Raw genomic sequence first — 21885 nt, forward strand, 5'->3', positions numbered from 1 at the left:
GTACGAAGGGCTATATAAATACATTTGATTTGATTTGATTTTGATTTAGATGGAGGAGAGGAGGAAAGAGAGGTAGGGATAAAGGAGATTTTCAAAAGAAGGCATGGCAGATAGGACCCCAGTCAAAACTAGCACTTAGACAGAAAACATGGACTGACTAATAGAGCAGGCCGTTGTGGCATCAATGGCAAGGACCTTCCCTTGATGTGGGTACAGGAATGTGGCATTGACCACTTCCAGCTCCACCCATTTGTCCTGTTTGTGCATAGATTCTGCCAAGAGGCAAAAAATAGAGTTACTCCATCTCTAACCGTATACATTAAAGCACACACAAACTGAGCACCATAAACCCCCTGCCTACATAGAAGTAACCTCTGACCTTGATGGTGTAGGAGAGGGATGAGGAGTAGGGGCAGCGGAGGATGATCCTGGAGCCTGAATCAGAGATGTGGTAAACCAGGGCACTGGCCTCCGTCATGTGCCTGAGTCTATACTCCTCCTGTGGTTGGCCTGGTCTGTGAATATCATGTTCCTATCTCCCACCTCCTCCTTCGACTGCTCAGATTCTAACACAGCTGGGACTGGATGCTTTATGGACACCTTGGAGACATATTGAAGGAGAGACAGACAGTATAAGTGAAATTAAAACATTGCTGATTTGAAACACGTACGTTTGACATGGACGTTTGGCAAAGTTCCACGCTCAGATGGACAGCAAAGCTCTCGGGGTGGCAGGTAGCCTAGTGGTTAGAGCGTTGGACTTGTAATTGAAAGGTTGCGAGATCAAATCCCCAATTTGATAAGGTAAATATATGTTGTCTGCCCATGAACAAGGCAGTTAACACACTGTTCCTAGGCTGGCATTGAAAATAAGAATATGTTCTTAACTGTCTTGCCTAGTTAAATAAAGGTAAATATGATATTGTGGTCTGATGGTCCTGTAAGTCACTTCGGTGTAGTTCTCCTCACAGATGAGCTCCTGGCTACCCTAGGGACACTGGGGAGAGCAGTGGGGTACCGCTACGTCCCTCCCATCTACCTGCCGGGTCATCAGCCACCACCTTGGACTGAAATCTGAGTCCCCCAGACACACAAAGAGATATTATTAAATAAATCAGATGTTATTGATTTCTTCACGACTGGACTCCCGACGTTATCTGCCAATGTTGTGACGTAACCTGAACGCCCATCTGCGGCCTGCTTATTGTTGGCTGCTATCTATCGGACAATTTTCTTGGGTCACTATAACTATATCTATTTTGCCAATTGGATTGGTCCCCTTTACCACACGGAACCCCACTAATCTACCAACGGAAACGCACAAGGTGGCTAAAAACAGACCTCCATCCTCTGACAGCTTGATACCCATGGCCCGGCTAGCTGTCTGAATCGCTGTGACCCCAACCAACCTCACCACTCACTGGACCCTTATGATCACTCGGCTAAGAATGCCTCTCCTTAATGTCAATATGCCCTGTCCATTGCTGTTCTCATTAGTGTTTATTGGCTTATTTCACTGTAGAGCCTCTAGCCCTGCTCATTATACCTTATCCAACCTTTCAGTTCCACCACCCACACATGCGATGACATCACCTGGTTTCAATGTTTGTGGAGACAATATCTCTCTCATCATCACTCAATACCTAGGTTTACCCCCACTGTATTCACATCCTACCAAACCTTTGTCTGTACATTATATCTTGAAGCTATTTTATCGGCCCCAGAAACCTGCTCTTTTTACTCTCTGTTCCAGACGTACTAGACGACCAATTCTCATAGCTTTTAGCCGTACCCTTATCCTACTCCTCCTCTGTTCCTCTGGTGATGTAGAGGTGAATCCAGGCCCTGCAGTGCCTAGCTCCACTCCTATTCCCCAGGCGCTTTCTTTTGATGACTTCTGTAACCGTAATAGCCTTGGTTTCATGCATGTTAACATTAGAAGCCTCCTCCCTAAGTTTGTTTTATTCACTGCTTTAGCACACTCTGCCAACCCAGATGTCCTATTCGTGTCTGAATCCTGGCTTAGGAAGACCACCAAAAACTCTGAAATCTCCATCCCTAACTACAACATTTTCAGACAAGATATAATGGCCAAAGGGGGCGGTGTTGCAATCTACTGCAGAGATAGCCTGCAGAGTTCTGTCCTACTATCCAGGTCTGTACCCAAACATTTTGAACTTCTACTATTAAATATCCACCTTTCTAAAAACAAGTCTCTCACTTTTGCCGCCTGCTATAGACCACCCTCTGCCAACAGCTGTGCTCTGGACACCATATGTGAACTGATTGCCCCCCATCTATCTTCAGAGCTCGTGCTGCTAGGTGACCTAAACTGGGACATGCTTAACACCCCAGCCATCCTACAATCTAAGCTTGATGCCCTCAATCTCACACAAATGTTCAATGAACCTACCAGGTACCACCCCAAAGCCGTAAACACGGGCACCCTCATAGATATCATCCTAACCAACTTGCCCTCTAAATACACCTCTGCTGTTTTCAACCAAGATCTCAGCGATCACTGCCTCATTGCCTGCATCCATAATGGGTCAGCGGTCAAACGACCTCCACTCATCACTGTCAAATGCTCCCTGAAACACTTCAGCTAGCAGGCCTTTCTAACTGGCCCGGGTATCCGAGCTGGCCCGGGTATCCTGGAAGGATATTGACCTCATCCCGTCAGTAGAGGATGCCTGGTTATTTAAAAAAAAGCCTTCCTCACCATCTTAAATAAGCATGCCCCATTCAAGAAATGTAGAACCAGGAACAGATATAGCCATTGGTTCTCTCCAGACCTGACTGCCCTTAACCAACACATAAACATCCTATGGCGTTCTGCATTAGCATCGAACAGCCCCCGTGATATGCAACTTTTCAGGGAAGTTAGAAACCAATATACACAGGCAGTTGGAAAAGCCAAGGCAAGCAGAAATTTGCTTCCTGCAACACAACACACCTATCCTCAGCTACCCACTGCACTGAGGATAGGAAACTCTGTCACCACCGATAAATCCACTATAATTGAGAATTTCAATAAGCATTTTTCTACGGCTGGCCATGCTTTCCACCTGGCTTTCCCTACCCCGGTCAACAGCACTGCACCCCCCACAGCAATTCGCCCAAGCCTTCCCCATTGCTCCTTCTCCCAAATCCAGTCAGCTGATGTTCTGAAAGAGCTGTCGGATCTGGACCCATACAAATCAGACGGGCTTGACAATCTGGACACTTTCTTTCTAAAAAATGATCTGCCGAAATTGTTGCAACCCCTATTACTAGCCTATTCAACCTCTCTTTCGTGTCATCTGAGATTCCCATAGATTGGAAAGCAGCTGCGGCCATCCCCTTCTTCAAAGACCTATATCTATCCTACCCTGTCTTTCTAAGGTCTTCCACTGCAAATCTACCATTCCAGTGTTTTACTTGCTATATTGTATTTACTTCGCCACCATGGCCTTTTTTGCCTTTACCTCCCTTATCTCATCTCATTTGCTCACATTGTATATAGACTTATTTTTCTACTGTATTATTGACTGTATGTTTGTTTTACTCCATGTTTAACTCTGTGTTGTTGTATGTGTCGAACTGCTTTGCTTTATCTTGGCCAGGTCGCGATTGTAAATGAGAACTTGTTCTCAACTTGCCTACCTGGTTAAATAAAGGTGAAATAAAAATAAAATAAAAAATTGGTCAAATATATATACTTGGCAGACGTTATCGCAGGTGCAGCGAAATGCTTTTGTTCCACGCTCCAACAGTGCAGTAATACCTAACAATACAAAAAACTCAAACCCAAAGAATAAAAAGAAAGAAATCAAGAAATATCAGAACGAGCAATGTCAGAGTTCGAATATAAATATATATGTATATGATGGTATGTATAGACATTATGTATATGAATAGAAAAGGTGTGTACAGCAGTAGTTATACAGGATGAGCCTTGACTAGAATACAGTATATACATATGAAGTGGATAAAACAGTATGTAAACATTATTCAAGCGACCAGTGTTCAATGACTATGTACATAAGGCAGCAGTCTCTAAGGTGCATGGTTGTGTATCGGGTGGTAGCCGGCTAGTAACAGCGACTAAGTTTCAGGGCAGGGTACTGGGCGGAGGCCGGGCTAGTAGTGACTATTTAACAGTCTAATAGCCTGGAGATAGCTGTTTTTCAGTCTCTTGATCCCAGCTTTGATGCAAGTGTACTGTCTCTGCCTTCTAGATGGTTGCAGGGTAAACAGGCCATGGCTCGGATGGTGAGATCCTTGATGATCTTCCTGTGACATCGGGTGCTGTAGATGTCTTGGAGGGCAGGCAGTGTGCCCCTGGTGATGCGTTACGCTGACTAAACCACCCTCTGGAGAGCCCTGCAATTGCGGAAGTTGCAATTGCCGTACCAGGCAATTGGTGCATGGTGCATCTGTAGAAGCTTGTGAGGGTCTTAGGGCCAAGCCGAATTTCTGTAATTGACTGCCGAATACAGTCGATTACACACAAAAAAACATATCAAAATAAATACATTTAGTGGGATTCATTGTTGAGTGCAACATCAGTGGATGAGGTGAGTTTTCCACCCCAACCTAGTGTAAAACAATTGGAAAAGGACTTTATCAATCCAAAGCGATTTTATTACCACAAATAAGGAAATTCCGGCCCCCCGGGTGGCACAGTGGTTAAGGGCGCTGTACTGCAGCGCCAGCTGTGCTATTAGAGACTCTGGGTTCGCGCCCAGGCTCTGTTGTAACCGGCCGCGACCGGGAGGTCCATGGGGCGACGCACAATTGGCCTAGCGTCGTCCGGGTTAGGGAGGGCTTGGTCGGTAGGGATGTCCTTGTCTCATCGCGCACCAGCGACTCCTGTGGCGGGCCGGGCGCTGTGCGCGCTAACCAAGGTTGCCAGGTGCACGGTGTTTCCTCCGACACATTGGTGCGGCTGGCTTCCGGGTTGGATGCGCGCTGTGTTAAGAAGTAGTGCGGCTAAGTTGGGTTGTGTATCGGAGGACTCATGACTTTCAACCTTTGTCTCTCCCGAGCCCGTACGGGAGTTGTAGCAATGAGACAAGATAGTAGCTACTACAACAATTGGACACCACGAAATTGGGGAGAAAAAGGGGTAAAAATTCAACAATTTTTTTTTTAAATAATACAAAAATAAGGAAATTCCAATATGAGTCAATCAAGTCAACCTAGTCGCCGACGTGGCAGGCTGACCAGACAGGAAGTGGACTCCATGGTGGTCTGATGACATCAGATCGCCGACGTGGCAGGCTGACCAGACAGGAAGTGGACTCCATGGTGGTCTGATGACATCAGAGGTTTACAGGAAGTGAATGTCAATATTCACAGTGCACCTAGCTTACTCTAAGGGGACACAAAATCGTGTTATTTAATTGAATGATGTCTGAACCCATGAATTATGTCTGAACCCATCACTATTTTCAACCAATAACATTACACTTCAACGTCGAATCTGATCATTAGGCAGAGGGAGCCAGACACAGACACATTCCTGTGTTAAAGGGATGTTCCTTTAACACAGGACAGATGGAATCATTACCATAAACTCATTGACACAGAACATGTTGTATTTGGTATGAGTCAGTAATAAAAGCAAGGAGGCTGATCAACAGTGGCATGTGTTTCACAGATTGTTTGTTTATGGTGTTTCCATCCGTCTAACCATATGCAACCACAATAAGAACAACATGGTGAATGAATAACAATATGAGATTCTGTACAGTTTCATCGTGTGGTTATTTTCCAATCCTGTCAGATATACAGTACCAGTCAAAAGTTTGGACACACCTACTCATTCAAGGGGTTCTCTTTATTTGAACTATTTTCTACATTGTAGAATAATGGTGAAGTCATCAAAACTATGAAATAACATATATGGAATCATGTACTAACCAAAAAAGTGTTAAACAAATCAAAATATATTTTAGATTCTTCAAAGTAGCCACCCTTTACCTTGATGACAGCTTTGCACACTCTTGGCATTCTCTCAACCAGCTTCATGAGGTAGTCATCTGGAATATATTTCAATTAACAGGTGTGCCTTGTTAAAAGTTAATTTGGGGAATTTCTTTCCTTCTTAATGCATTTGGACCAATCAGCTATGTTGTGACAAGGTAGGGTTGGTATACAGAAGATAGCCCTAGATATTTGGTAAGAGACCAAGTCCATATTATGGCAAGAACAGCTCAAATAAGCAAAGAGAAAAGACATTCCATCACTACTTTAAGACATGAAGGTCAGTCAATGCGGAAAATGTCAAGAACTTGGAATGTTTTTTCAAGTGCAGTCGGAAAAAACATCTAGCGCTATGATGAAACTGGCTCTCATGAGGACCGCCACAGGAAAGGAAGACCCAGAGTTACCTCTGTTGCAGAGGATACGTTCATTAGAGTTACCAGACTCAGAAATTGCAGCCCAAATAAATGCTTCACAGAGTTCAAGTAACAGACACATCTCAACATCAACTGTTCAGAGGAGGCTGTGTGTATCAGGCCCTCATAGTCAATTTGCTGCAAAACCACAACTAAAGGACACAAATAATAATAAGAGACTTTCTTGACCCAAGAAACATGAGCAATGGACATTAGACCGGTGGAAATCTGTCCTTTGGTCTGATGAGTACAAGTTTGAGATTTTTGGTTCCAGCCGCAGTGTCTTTGTGAGACGCAGAGTAGCTGAACGGATGATCTCCGCATGTGTGGTTCCCACCGTGAAGCATGGAAGAGAAGGTGTGATGTGTGGGGGTGCTTTGCTTGTGACACTGTCTATGAACTATTTAGAATTCAAACCACACTTAACCAGCATGGCTACCACAGCACTCTGCAGCGATACGCCATCACATCTGGTTTGCGGTTAGTGGGACTATCATTTGTTTTTCAACAGGACAATGACCCAAAACACACCTCCAGACTGTGTAAGTGCTATTTGACATAGGAGAGTGATGGAGTGCTGCATCAGATGCATCAGATGATCTGGCCTCCACAATCACCTGACCTCAACCCAATTGAGAAGGTTTGGGATGAGTTGGACCGAAGAGGGAAGGAAAAGCAGCCAACAAGTGCTCATCATATGTGGGAACTCCTTCAAGACTGTTGGAAAAGCATTACAGGTGAAGCTGGTTGAGAGAATGCAAAGAGTGTGCAAAGATGTCATCAAGGCAAGGGTGGCTTCTTTGAAGAATCTAAAATATATTTAGATTTGTAGAACACTTTATTGGTTACTACATGATTACATGTTATTTCATAGTTTTGATGTCTTCACTATTATTCTACAATGTAGAATAGTAAGAAAATAAAAATAAAGAAAAACCCTTAATGAGTAGGTGTCCAAACTTTTGACTAGTACTATACATGCATAATTTAAGTGCATCTAAGATGAACTTTTATTGTGAATCTTCGATTGGATGTTGTCCTAATAAAATATCTTTGTTTTTGCATTAGAGCGTCAGTTTTGGATTTGTCCACATTTTCGACAGTGTGCAGGTCTCCATCTCTCCGACAAATCTAAAGACAAAACACTTGACTGAATTCTCCTCTACTGATACTAAGAAAGGTTATGCTGTAGATGGCCAACAGGGGTCGACACTATCATATGACATTTTCAGTAAGAGAAGCAGTCCAGTCGTTCATGAATAAGCTCGTAAAGTCCGGTGGGTGAGAGCAGCACTGTAAATGTAATCAAATTTAGCAACTGGTACATGAGTATGGGTACTGTTGAGTGTAGCACAGAGTAATAGTATGCTGGGAAAAGTGTTTAATTAAATTAAACATGTATATATTTATATGGAATAACTATTCTATTACTGTGACCAAATACTAGTAGCTTCACAGTCACTACCATCCACCCTTAAAACTCACCCCAGCATGTATTTGGGAGACCAAACTTTTACTTAACAATGTATGGTCATGGCTGGTATAGTGTGAAGATGAAGTGAAAAATAATTTAATTTCTATTTCTTTATCTTTTTCTATATTCTTGTGCAATTAGTCAAACTTACAATTGTTTTGCTGTTCACTGGCGCCATTTTGACTATTTTGTTGACACCTGTTCGCACCTAATTGGTAGAAAGCTGTTTGCTGTCGTAGGATCTACCAATTAACAAGGCACATTGAAGAATTTACACGGATTTACAAGGAAATATTAAAACCCCATGCATTAATTGGCCCTCATATTCCTGAAATCACTTTAGGCTTAAATGTATGTACGCCTACCCAACAGGTCCACATATTATGCCTAATCACGCATTTATCCTACGTTTCTCTGTAACACGGGAAGATACAGATGATCCCTTGCGTGTGAGACAACACCCGAGAGATGAGATCGAAGAACAAGGGATCTTTCGAAATAATATCTATAATGTAGATTTCTGTTTTAAAAGAAAATGCATTTGACAGATAATTGTATCGCAGAAAGACGCATAAGATTCTGATGCAGAATACATTAAATTAAGATTAATGAAAAAGAGGGAAGGAATGATGCGTTTGCAGTTTAATCGTTTTATGTATAGGTGTGACAGCGCACATTAACGCAGTGCAAACGTGCTAAAATACACAGTTCTGGGTTTAGATTTTTACAGACAACAAGATGAGCAGCGGCAGTGTAAGTAACCAGCCTAAGGAATCGATTTCTGTTTCGGAAATGAATCATTTGACAATTAAATGTTTATTGTAGCCTATGTATTCAATCACCCATAGATGAAATATAATCAATGATGTAGTTTTAAAATGCAGTTGTTGATATTATTTGATTTATATTTCCTTTGCATTCATAACCATGCATCTAAATGGCAGTGGATATGTTGTTTGTGCACCATATAGTGGGATACTTGTCAAGGATGCTGAGGTGTTGCTAGGAGATAAGGGGTATCTTATTTTCCATGCACCATACTGAGGTCCTTGCTTTCAGATAAACAACATTTGCTAAAACATGAAATTCACAAAGTGTGTGTGTGTGGCAGAAGCGAGAGAGAGAACAGAGGAAAAAACTGCAGCACTTTCTGACAGACCTGGCCTTATTGGGATCATTGCAGGTTAGTTCTTATAGTTCTAGAACCAGATACATGATAGTTACAGAACACCTAAATAATAATAATTTTAAAGGTCAGAAAACATATATTATCATCAGGATAATCTTGTGTCTCTCCATGTAGGGTTTCCGGTACTTTCAACCTTGGCTGAGGGGGAGAGAGGAGCTACTCCTGACAGTAGTCAATGAAGACCTGGTTAGTGTTGAACTAACTCCACTAATTAACTGCACCTATCTTGTTTTCTCAAACATCAGAAATCGATGATGAGCCATTCCTTTAAGTCTATATGAGTGGTTCCCAAACTTTATATAGTCCCGTACCCCTTCAGACATTCAACCTCCAGCTGTGTACCCCCTCTAGCACCAGGGTCAGCGCATTCTCAAATGTTGTTTTTTTGCCATCATTGTAAGCCTGCCACACACACACACACTATACGATACATTTATTAAACATAAGAATGAGTGTGAGTTTTTATCACAAACCGGCTTGTGGGAAGTGACAAAGAGCTCTTATAGGACCAGGGCACAAATAATAATATAATAATAATCAATAAATTTGCTTTTTATTTAGCCATCTTACATATAGAACCTTATTTGTTCATCAAAAATTGTGAATAACTCACAACAGGTTAATAAGAAGGGTGTGCTTGAAAGGATGCACATAACTCTTTATTGGAGTCTTAAATTATTTTCCACACACAGTCTTTGCCTGTATTTAGTTTTCATGCTAGTGAGGGCTGAGTATCCACTCTCACATACGTACGTGGTTGCAAAGGGCATCAGTGTCTTAACAGCGCGATGTGCCAAGGCAAGAAACTCTGAGCGCAGCCCTATCCAGAAATCTGGTAGTGAATTCAGATTAAATAAAAATTTCACAAAACCGCTTTCTTGCAATTTTGATGAGCCTCTCTTGTTCACATATCGGTAAGTGGACTAGAGGCAGGGCATGAAAAGGATAACGAATACAGTTGATTGTGTCGTCCGTTTCAGGAAAGTACCAGCGTAATTGCGCACCCTGTTCACTCAGGTGCTTCGCTATATCACATTTTAAATTGTCCGTAAGCTTGAGTTCATTTGCACACAAAAAATCATACAATGATGGAAAGGCCTGTGTGTTGTCCTTGTTAATACAGACAGAAAAGAGCTCCAACTTCTTAATCATAGCCTCAATTTTGTCCTGCACATTGAATATAGTTGCAAAGAGTCCCTGTAATCCTAGATTCAAATCATTCAGGTGAGGAAAAAACATCACCCAGATAAGCCAGTCGTGTGAGAAACTCGTCATCATGTAAGCGATCAGACAAGTGAAAATGATGGTCAGTAAAGAAAATGTTAAGCTCATCTCTCAATTTAAAAAAAATGTATCAATACTTTGCCCCAGCGCATTTCTGCATGTTGTAAAAGCGTTAAATGGTCGCTGCCCATATCATTGCATAATTCAGAAAATACACGAGAGTTCAGGGGCCTTGCTTTAACAAAGTTAACCATTTTCACTGTAGTGTCCAAAATGTTTTTCAAGCTGTCAGGCATTCCCTTGGCAGCAAGAGCCTCTCGGTGGATGCTGCAGTCCGTTTGATGTCACAAAGCTGTCCATTGCTTTAAAAATATCCTATCATGTTGTCCTGGTTTCCAGTGGTTTGCAGAAGAGGATGTCTTCCTTAATTGACCCCCCCCCATAAACGTAACGGACATATAGCAGGGGCTGTTCCAGGCCCAACACGACTGTTGACTCATCCAGCTGTAACGCATATAATTCATTGACTTGTATGCGAAGCAGTAATTGTTTCAAAACATCTCCTGCCATGTCACTGATGCATTGTGAAACAGTGTTGTTTGATGGAGGCATTGTCTGTATCGTTTTTTGGGCCTTTTCCCCCAGCATTGTCTCAGCCACATCCCCGGCAGCAGGAAGAATTAAGTCCTCCACAATAGTATGGGGCTTGCCTGTCCTAGCCACTCAGTAGCTCACCATATAAGATGCTTCTAGCCCCTTCTTATTAATGGTATCTGTTGCTTTTATACATGTCTTACTACTCAAAAGTTGTCTTCATTCTTGCTCAAAAAACTCCCGTGGCTTATTTTTCAAATGGTCATGTTTCTTTTCTAAATGTCTGCGCAAGAGTGAAGGTTTCCTGCGAGAGAGTAATGGTTAATGTGATTGGATGTTAATTATTTGACATTGTGTTGTTATTTCGACTGAACACTAGATGGTTTAATTTATTTCTTTTTGGCAGTGAAACGAGGCTACTCAGGTGAGAAAAAAAACCTCACCCAAATGTATAGCTGAGTTGGAAAATATAAATGTACTATGAAGAATTATTATTATTAACAATATTTTAATTTTTTTACGTGAATCACATTTTTATTTGGCGTACCCCCAGTTTGGGAATACCTGGTCTATATTACTGTTAATCTTTTATTCCAGGACAGTAGGGAGAAAACGTTTTAAAAGAGGGTGAAATTCTACTTTAACTTGACCAATTAGAACACTGATTTCCATTCCCTGTTCCAAAAACATTTGCTACTGTGTGCTCTACTGAACAAGACCCTGGTCTGCCCCCTCAGGGTTGGCGTTCCCCTGGGTTCATGGTGTCGGCAGCGTCCTCCTTCAGTAGCAGTTCCTCATCCAGCAGCACCAGTAGCACTTACAGCCTGGCTAGTGACGCCAGCTCCCCCCTGCCCGGGGACCACCAGGGGCCTCATCAAGGCCCTCAGGGGCCACAAAGCATGCCAAGGAAGCAGCAGCACTCATCACATGGGCCCAACCACCATGCTCACAAGTGAGGGGTTATGTTTTGCGAGTATTAAAGTACACACACAAATACACACATGCAATTATGAAACACACACAACATGCATAGAATCATGCCCACATGCACACACACAGAATCATTTATCTATCGTTTTCCACAGGGGCAGCAGTGAGGCCCATCTCCTACCAGCCTCCCCCAGTGAGAGGGAGATAGCAGTGCCTGTGAGTATAGTCATCATTGCGTTCCATTCACGTTGAGTTGTAAATAAATCAGTTTTATTCTGACCCTCGCTCATCTTTTCAGGAAGTGAATTGCACTCTTTTCCTATTGGCTGGCTACGCCAAGTATGGTCGCCCATATGCCTGGATAAGGTCCAATCACGAGCGCCTGGTCAACATTGGAGGCACAGATTCGATGGTCAAGGACACGCCCATGAAACTCAAGGCCATCACGGACTGGGGATCACAAGGTTTAGAACGTTTATATTTATGTTTTTCTAGTTTGCACCCCACCATAACAATAATCCATCTGAAACACTGCATCACATACTTGGCTGATCAGCTATCCTCCTTTTCCCTGTTGCTCTTCCTATAGGAATACGGGTATGGGATGTAGTGAGTGAGCTGGTGTGTCTGTGCACCGTTCCATCTCCCTCCAACCCCTTTGCCCTGGACATGCGCTACCTGAAAAGCCTTCCTCTCCCAGAGCGCTTCCTGGTCTCTGGGGCTCTGCTTAACTTTCTGGAAACCTACACTGTCTATGGCAACCGGGATGAGCTGCACTACGACAAAGGTAAGTCATAATTAAATAAAACTTCCTGGAAACGTATCTATTTCTGTACTCAGTATCAAATCGTCAAGACTAGAATAGGCCTATGGTGCTGGGGTTTAGTGAACATTTTCAACACAGAATCAAAACATCCAATTATGAATGTGTTGACCTGCAATGCCAAGTGTTTATTAATGGCTTAAGATGCATGGGCTACATTTGTATTTATTATCCAACCAATAATATTCATGAACATAATTATTATGATGAGTGTTGCTCTAGTCTATAGTTGCTAGGTGGCACTGTTGGGCTGTATATGTATGGCAAATGGCCTTCCTTTCTTAATCTCCTCACTCTTTCTTTCTCTCTCTCTCAGTCGTAGAAGAGATGAAGTCTCTGAGGCGTCTCCATGTCCAGACTCTGTCTGAGGTCCAAAGAAGACCGGGCAGATGCACCAGGCCAGCCACTCCCGTTTCAGAAGAGTCCTCAGAGGAAGAGTGACAAGGGTCATATTCTTTAGTGCACAGCACACCGTGGCAAAACGCTTTGCAACGAAAAACTAAAAAAACTACAGTTTCTTATAGGGCAAGTCCAGGGGTGCTTTCAGTTCAATATAACATTTGCTATGTTGCGTAACAGTTTGTACTGAACGACACATTTCCCCAAAACGTTCAAACAAGACTTTGAGGTACATTTGCTCCGATTGGTAATGTATTTTAAGGGCAGCGGCGCATTTTGAACCCACGACCGAACCCCTCCCCATTATTCAACTGGTCGTTTCCGAACAGCACCGTTTCCTTTAAATTGAACGGTCCACTCATTTTTGCCCAACTTCAGGATGTTTTCTTCCTTTTGGTGCCCCTGAACACAACCCTGATGTGGTGGTCAGTCGACATTGTAGGATGGAAGGAGACTGAGGGGGTACTAGTATATCCCTATGTTTGTGCATTTTTAATATAGGTAAACATATAGCCATATTGAATGATTGATCACACCTCTGTTGGGGAAATAATGTGCCAATAAGACAATACAAAGGGAACTATTATTTGTCCCCCCTGAAAAATGCTCTCATTCAAATGTGCTAGGCCCATAAATAGGGCACATTTGAATGTATGGAACTCCATTTCAATGTGTTAATGTACTGTAATTTCACCTCTGTCCGAGTGATGTAGAGGTAAATGTCAGTTTAAGCAATTATGAAATGGGTCAGAATAAAGTATCCTAAGAAATTAGCCTCATGACTTTCAGCTTATCCCATGACCCATGGTGAACTTCTGCTTTCCAGCTCCTTGATGGAATGTGTTCTTTCGAGTCAGAGATATAACGCCCCTTTTTTTTTAAATAAATACATTTAAAAAAATTTAAAAAGGGCAAATCGCCTTTTTAAATAGATACGCCTCAGATTGTTTTGTCTCATTCATCAAACGCTTGGCTCCAGGGCTAAAGATACAGTACACACTGTAGTGTGGTACAGGACTCTTGTTTTGGCCTGAGGTTGGCTGTTTTGATGCTCTGTGTCTTCAGTTAAGGTAGAAAATACATTTTTCAAATATACAAGCATATACAGTACCATTGTATAAAAGTTTATTCCATAGAATACATATTTAAATATGCAACATAAAACCAGACCTTAAAGCATGCACTTACAAATGGCACAACCTCATCTTTGGAGTGTAGTTTGAGATACATCAGAATACATAATCATTTAAAATAAATGGTTAAACATCCATTGACATCAATGGCATAACCTGTCAAGTCAAATAAAATTTTAAAACAGAGGCACCTTTTACTGTAAAACATGCAGATAGCCATCGCTAACCTTTTGCTTATTTGTCACTAAAATGGTAAGGTGTAATGTGTGGGGGGTTGGCCCGAGGATAGGTAGGGACTCAACTGTAGAATAGCCCCCATACCACCCCATTCGTAGACAAGCAGTCTCCTGTGTAAACTCTACACAAAACACCAGTCAGCTGTCATGAAACTAAATTATACAATACTGCATACTGTAGTATCATGTGGAGAAATTAAGCTGGGATGTAATGTGACCTTTTCATAATGGTTGCCTGAGTATAGATGTCTTTAATGTATGGAATAAGCTGATGTGGCATGGGGAAGTGTGTGAGGGGCAAGAGAGCGCGTGTAAGAGAAACAGGTATTTGAGCTTGGGGCCACACTAACACTAATGCTATGAAACATGCAAAGTCATGAGGTTACAGTAGGTTAGGCCAGACAGAGAGGAGAGGTTGGGGGCGGGGCCAATGAGGATTTGTGAACTCTAATGTCCCCAATGGAATGCAGGAGCAAGTTCCCAAACAGTTCAAACCAACGTTCCTGCCCCGCAGAGGAACAGAGGTAGCCTAGCGGTTAGAGCGTTGGGCCAGTAAGTGAAAGGTCGCTGGTTTGAATACCTGAGCCACCAAGGTGAAAAATCTGTCGATGTGCCCTTGAACTAGACACTTACACCTCATTTTCTCCAGGGCTGCTGAACTACTATATCTGACCCGGGGAACACATTTCACTACACCTATCCGGTATGTGTGACAAAAACATCACTACTTTGCACACACCGGAATAGTGAGGATTGAGGAGGATCACAGATGAGTGATTTTTCCAAATAAACTGCTAATAATATACATCTAACTGGTTCATCATTATGAGAAAAAAAAAATGTTCTAGCAAACACTAACGCCTGTAAGGGAGGATTTAGTGTGAATAAGTAGGTTGATATCGCATCTATAGTATACATAAGCCGTGAGGCTCATTCAAATTCAGAAGATTTGTGAAGACAGTTAGCATAGTCTTGGACTAAAATGCACTGTCAATGACTGGCCACATCATCATCATCATTTGATTTTCCCTTTAACAGTTCCATTTGAATTCCACAGCCCAGCCAGGCAATTTATAAACTTCATCTCTCCTGTAAATAGTGTTAAAACATTATTTCCCCACACTACTAGGCTAGCATTTGGTTTGCAACAGTTTGGGTTTGTCTAAACCTTGCTGCTTGCCCCCGACTTGTGCAACGATGTTGCAGGTTATACTTGCGAGTGACAAGACTGACAGCTTCTCTTAGTCAGGAAAATTTATTTATAAAGGGTCATAACAATGGATATGTCAAAAGAAATGGCAATAGAAACAAAGGTAAAACAAACTAAAATGCACATAGTTTGCCATCATTTCAGCTGCTTGATGTGATAGTGTCAGCTTTAGTTAGCTAACTAGCAAAGGAAAAGTAGCTAGCCTGCATGGCAACCTTTTTTGGATGACCAGCTCATTTGGCTAGCTACTTCATTATTTCAGAACTAACAACTGGCTTTTGCTCAGGCTAGATCGTCATGGTGTAAGGAAGAAATAAAACAAATTTACTCATTAAAATAACATTGAATGAAAACACATCTTAAAAAAAAAAAAATTGGTAACCGTTTTATAAAAGCAATCAGGCCCCAGGAATTAGCGTGAATAACATCCTCCTAATGGCCGTTTCCCTGATCCTCCATGTTGGGTCTTAGTCGTGAGTTATTCACACAATAAACCCTGGGTTCTCATGTCTTATTGCCTTAATTACAGTTCTGCCTATAAACACAGCCTACTGTGTACCTACGACAACTCAGCAGATGTTCTTCTATGGTCGGCTCAAATTAACCCTTTATGCCCCATGAATCCTCACACACACTTTGTAACACCTCTCAAGACCAACACAGAGCTCACATTGCAGGGTCAGCGCAAACAAAGTTCCTCGCCCCTTTAAAAAAAAAAAAAAAAAAAAAAAAAAGGTACAGGCTGATGATCCATAAGCTAACAACAAAAACTTAATTGAAATACATTTTTTTTAAACTATAAAAAAACAACCATCATTGCTATGACTGTAACCAGTTTCAACCATTCCAGCCCATACCCAGCATTGCATTGAGAGAAGATTGTGGTTTGGGGATACATTTGGTCATATCCTTACCTAGTTAAAAAGGCACACAAGACCATGTGCTCCTTTCTTCAAAAGCATAACTGGCAGTTTAGAGTAGCAAGGCCACTAGAAAACAAGTGCCTTGGAATGGCAATGGATATTAGCAGTTTAGCATTGAAGCTTTCCAACAGTGAAAGCAAGTCACAAGGCAACGGAGGTGAATGCTGGAAACAGCTTACAGTACCACACCATCAACCCAATGCCTTGTTCCCAGGTCTTCCAAGGCAGCTAGTCATTAACTGTCCCGGTTTGTAGGCTAAATGTTAATTTCAGTCATGAACTGTACTGTAGACTTACTAAGGCAATGTCCCATTTAAAAGAAAGTCCAGCACTAATCTCCTTCTCTCACCCTTCAGTCCTGTTGAGTCCAGTAGTGGTGGGTTCTTTCAATCCCTCGTCTCTTCCCTCCCTCCCTACGTGCTGTAACTAGTCTCTGTGGGTGTCATCAGTTTAGTGTCATGCTGGGGATCGGTTGTCTCAGTGCCAGATGTCTGAGGTGGATCTCTTCCTGATCATGGCACTCAGTGGACTGCGAGACAGGGACCTCCTCTTCTTCCAACGGACTGCAAACCGACACAGGAGTGAGAGAGGGTGTTAAATGTGCTGACTGGGCTTGATTTTAATCACATTACAACTCTCAAGAAAAAGACAGTGAAATGTGCAAATACAGGTACATACATATTCATGCGTTAACTGAAGACTATCAATTGATCCCTTTGAAAGTTTCCCCTATTGATAGGCGGTAAGGGGATTGCCTGCCTAAAAATGTTGGTTTCAATTGAATATTTCAGTGTGTCAGGTGCTCAGGCCATGTTCACCTCGTCTTAAGCTAGCCGTTAGCATGGAGTTTTTGGAGCTATTAGGGGTGGTGGGCATATCCTCTCCCTCCTTCACCCCAACCTTTTCTGGGGTCAGTGTGCCGGTACTTCCGCCATCCCCCTGCCAGTCACTCAGTGCCCTCTGGAAGGAGTGTGCCAGACAGGCCGTCATGTCCCGTGCCCGCTCTGCCCGGCTGCACCAGAACACCCGGCACTGCAGCTGTTGCCCACGCTGCTTACAGATGTACAGAAACACGTTGGGTCTGGTGGCGTCGGCCGCGCAGTAGGCGATGTCCTGGAGGTACGTCTTAGTGAGCTGGCGTCCTGTGCTGAGCTCTTTGACTTCGACATAGCGTGGACGAACAACCAACGCGTGGTCTTTGCTCAGCTTCTTTCCATTTGCGGCCCCGTCGAGCAGACGGGCTATGGCATCCTGGGCCTGCTCTCGATCCAGGGAGAAGATTTTCTCAGTGCCCAGGTAGTGGACCTTGAATAGCGGATCACCGTGGGAGAGGGACTCTGTGCGGTCGCGGCGGAAACGGCGGCGTAAAGCAGCCGGGGATTTCTTGAGGGTCTCCATCAGGTGGAAGGTATTGAGAGACATAGTGGATAGGAGGGTGGGTTTTGAAGGGGTCAAGGGGGGGTTAGTGGTAGATGTGGCACAGGTGTCGTGGTCTTCAGTCCTTTTCCTAGTTGTATTTCCCACTTTCTCTTTGAATCGAGTACAGTTGGAGTCAACGTTTTGATCTGGAATACAGAGAAAGACAAATTGCAGCCTAGTTAAATACTTTACCACAAATCAGACACATGAATTGCCAACACCATAACATAAGTTATAATGTGGAATATGGACACACGGCTCGAGAGATTTTACTAAAAATAAATACATATTTTTTGTTGTTGTTGTTGAGAGGCAAACTATGCTTAAGCGTATTATGCAGAGTGGACACATGTCAGTAGTTAAAGGGGACTGTTAGGACACAATGAACTGGGTTGTGGAAAAACAACCAAGAGCCAGCCCAGGATCAGGTGCAGCAATAAAACAGTCAATCAATATTCACTCACTAGATTCAGTAGAGAACCATCAAATATTTAACAGTTACTGTGCCTCGTCTTAATAAACCCAGCTGCTGAGCTGGAAAAACAGCAAATCAAATGACAGTCCAGTGGAGGTGTATTCCCCCCTCCCCATATTAACACCAAGGCTGTCATAGGCTTACCCTTCACCTCGAGCACATGATCTGTTGGCTTAGAAGACAAAAAGTTGTTTTTTACAATACAAATCTTAAGTGATTTGATGTGTACTTACTGCAAGTTCTAGAATTCATAGCATTGACTTGACCAGACTTGTGTTACAACTAGACACTACATAAGAGCCAATGAGACCCAAACAATGGACTGTCTAACAGAGGTTAAGTGTCACCAGCTGGACATAGCTCTCCCATTGTCTTAAGAATGTCCCAAAAACACCACTCTCCTCTTGGCACATTGTGTGAGCTGTACGGCCCCAGCCATTGTTAGGCACTTTCTCCCCCCTTTCTCTTTTCTCTGCCATTCTCTCCATATCCTACAGCCTCCCCCAGATGTTGCTTTGACTGCGAACCACCGACTGTGCCAAGATGGCCATTGTTAGGCAAGCCCACTTCTCAGGAAACAAGCTTCGCTTTCTACCCCGCCACACATAATATTTATCCTCCTAAAAATAAAAAAAAATGGCATGCTTTGGTGAGATGTCAAGAGACCTAGACATCAGAAATAGTGTTATCACACACAAAAACAGACCTCTTCTCACCCCACCCCAGGCTACAAGTTAAGTAATCTTCCACAGTAAATATGTTCAGTTCTTTTGGCATGTCTACAAACTGGTAGATGGCAGATACAGGTGAACATGTACACATACAGTAACGCCGATCATAACTATGTTCAGAATGTGGTCAGGCTGCATTTTTCTGCACAGTGCTTTTTAATAGGATCAAGAATGCCCATGAGTAAATAGAGCAATGTGACAAATCCCAGAGGATATTATCTGATGTACTGTACTGCCCTAGTGGCAGACAGTAAGTTCTGTGTGTCTGTGCAGACTGGGAAATATGGAGAGTTGTTGAAATGCCATTATGCACCGAGGACATAAGCGGTTTTCCCTTCAGTAGAGCGTCTTTACTAGATGGCCCCGATTATGAGCCATGGAAAAGTCAGCAGCACATTGACGTTCCAATGACTCCACAAATTCTAACACATTCAATATGCGCCAAAGGATAAGGCAACTTGATTTATTGGTAAATGCATGTACTTTGGAAATGCCACAAATTGCCATCGTCGTCGAATAATTTTCATTCTGAAAAATAGTAATAGTCACATGAAATTGGTTTGTCAGTTTCCCTTGTCATGACTCCAATTACATTACATGACAGTGGAGACTGTTACTGAATCTGGTTGATAGGTAATCGACGAGCTGGGCTGTTCCCCGGACTCCGTGTGTAGGGATTTGTACAATGCTTAAACAAGGCTATTGAACTTGACATTGGTGTCTTGTCTTTATTCTTTTATCCAACATATCATACTCAAACAGAGACCACGTCCCATCATTTTGCCTTGAGTGAGTCTAAACGCAAATATGCCTCGCACGCTATATGGTTTTGGAAACATTTGACTTTGGCTTTCATATGAGCAAGATATACACGATTATTTACCTTTCTAAACGTTTAAACAGGGTGTCGGGATTGTAGATCACATGGAGCCAGCTGTGGTCCGTACCATCAACTGAAATCCCAAAACGGGCTGAAAAATCCCTTGAGTTCAATAGAGTGAAAAACAATTACGCATCTTACCTGGCTTCAGTTTCATGCAAATGATGTCCTGTGGCGCTTCAAAGAAGAGTGCCCGTCTTCACAACTGACTGGATGCAAATGAACGGTCTCTGCTTCAGCACGGTTGTTTTCTCAATTATTGGAATACTGATGTATAAGATCAACCAAAATGCGCGTCTCGTTTAAAAACATAACAATTCTGACCCAAAGCTTCGTTTGGCATTGCCTGCTCAAGATTCACGATACATTCCAGTAATGTATTTTATGGACTAAAACTAAAAAAGAACGTGGCACAATTTAGGACATTATGACTGTTCGGAACTAAAAACTCGTGCTTTCCTCGTCGGCGTGTGTGATACTCATCCGCTCAACTTTAATGTGGTGACGCCTTCGCGAGCTGCGCTTATGAACAGCGTGGGCGCGCCTCCGGCCTACTATGCAAGTGGACGAGCATTTGCGTCTTTGAGGGGGTTTTGAGTGTGTGAGTGAAAGGTGGGAGAAATGTGTGTGTGTGTGTTTGTGACTGAGTGAAAGGCGCACAAGGGGATAAGGGGAAAACTATAGGGCTTTGAGCAGAGAAAGAGGAGGAAATACAAAGCCAAGACAAATAGTACCTGGAGGCAATGTTAGGGCTTACTATAGGGGAATGCTGGTATAGCCTATATACATAAATGCACACATAACTAAAGATGCATTGACTTGATAAAGAGGACAAGGAAGGATAACACCTCAGTCACTGTGTGTCATAAACAAATAGAAAGTAAATGACTGATAACATAATTATGGACACATTCACCGTAACATTATATTTTACCTTTATTTAACTAGGCAAGTCAGTTAAGAACAAATTCTTATTTTCAATGACGGCCTAGGAACAGTGGGTTAACTGCCTGTTCAGGGGCAGAACGACAGATTTGTACCTTGTCAGCTCGGGGTTTGAACTTGCGTCCAACGCTCTAACCACTAGGCTACCCTGCCTCCCCAATTAGGCCATTAGCCTAGCTCTTTCAATTAAAACAAATACACAATTGTTTTTTTTTGACAATACAGTGACTCAGACAACAAACTGCAGTAGCCTAGGTCTATAGCCATAGCAACATCTGAAAACCACTACTGCCCATCAGTACATTGCATCATCTATAGCCTCTTGCTAATCAGGGTTATTTACCCTAGTTTCTATGTTCTTTTTCATATTTTAATTTTGGGTGCCATTCGAGCTGAGGTGATGGAAAACGCTATATGGTTCCGTGTGTATGTGCGTGTGTGTTTCAGAGAGGAACAGTGCGCCCCTGTTTAATCTGGTTTTGGCCCAGCAGCAACTGTTAAGTTTTGGAAGTCACACCCACCAAAGTACCTTACAGTACACAGTGGAACTATTATTAGGCACCGATGACGCTATGAACCATCTACCATACCCACCCACCCACTAAACTAACATGTTTTCAGCTCTACCAATGAAACAGAGCAGAACTGGCTAGGATGTGAATTGTCACGCAACTTGGGTCAAGATCTGTTTTTTGATTTGCTCTTAGGAACAGGGCACCATTGAAAGTAGTGATTTCTGGGGTAGCGTTAAGTGTGGAGGTGGAGGAATTGAAGTTGAAAATTCATGGTGTTTGTGACGCCTGCCATTTGGTGCGACGCAGGCCTGGTGGGGAGCATGGTGGAACAGAGTCAGTCCTTTTGTGTTTTGAGTCAGAGTCAGAGTCTCTAGCCAAACAAAGCCATGCTAGGATATC

The 21885-nt window shown here is 42.7% G+C and overlaps 2 protein-coding genes across 3 annotated transcripts; one reads left to right on the forward strand and one right to left on the reverse strand.

The window, feature by feature from the left end:
• Positions 1 to 8266: 8266 nt before the first annotated feature.
• Positions 8267 to 13950, forward strand: si:dkey-19b23.7. The gene is made up of 8 exons (XM_024401749.2): positions 8267 to 8613; positions 8972 to 9043; positions 9164 to 9235; positions 11605 to 11819; positions 11953 to 12013; positions 12096 to 12261; positions 12387 to 12584; positions 12937 to 13950. Exons 1-8 carry the CDS (start codon positions 8599 to 8601, stop codon positions 13059 to 13061), a joined length of 924 nt encoding a protein of 307 aa, XP_024257517.1. The 5' UTR covers positions 8267 to 8598; the 3' UTR covers positions 13062 to 13950.
• Positions 13951 to 14130: 180 nt separating this feature from the next.
• Positions 14131 to 20555, reverse strand: LOC112232734. 2 transcript variants are annotated; one of them, XM_024399941.2, is made up of 3 exons: positions 20168 to 20555; positions 17340 to 18086; positions 14131 to 17084 (listed from the first exon to the last, which is right to left on the reverse strand). In XM_024399941.2, the coding sequence occupies exons 1-3, from the start codon at positions 20181 to 20183 to the stop codon at positions 16999 to 17001; spliced, it is 849 nt and encodes a 282-aa protein (XP_024255709.1). In that variant the 5' UTR covers positions 20184 to 20555; the 3' UTR covers positions 14131 to 16998. The 2 variants fall into 2 exon arrangements, with proteins under 2 accessions (XP_024255709.1, XP_024255708.1); XM_024399940.2 differs by lacking the exon at positions 20168 to 20555 and adding an exon at positions 18649 to 20125.
• Between the last annotated feature and the right edge of the window lie 1330 nt (positions 20556 to 21885).

Source organism: Oncorhynchus tshawytscha, linkage group LG15, assembly GCF_018296145.1.
Source record: "Oncorhynchus tshawytscha isolate Ot180627B linkage group LG15, Otsh_v2.0, whole genome shotgun sequence".
NCBI classification, from domain to species: Eukaryota; Metazoa; Chordata; class Actinopteri; order Salmoniformes; family Salmonidae; genus Oncorhynchus; species Oncorhynchus tshawytscha.

Excerpts from the sequence above, each read along its gene's own strand:
- si:dkey-19b23.7 (XM_024401749.2), top strand. Across the intron at positions 9,236-11,604 it reads CAGTAGTCAATGAAGACCTG|GGTTGGCGTTCCCCTGGGTT; the intron begins GTTAGTGTTGAA and ends CTGCCCCCTCAG. Across the intron at positions 11,820-11,952 it reads CCCAACCACCATGCTCACAA|GGGCAGCAGTGAGGCCCATC; the intron begins GTGAGGGGTTAT and ends CGTTTTCCACAG.
- LOC112232734 (XM_024399940.2), bottom strand. Across the intron at positions 17,085-17,339 it reads AACGGCTAGCTTAAGACGAG|TCCGTTGGAAGAAGAGGAGG; the intron begins GTGAACATGGCC and ends GTCGGTTTGCAG.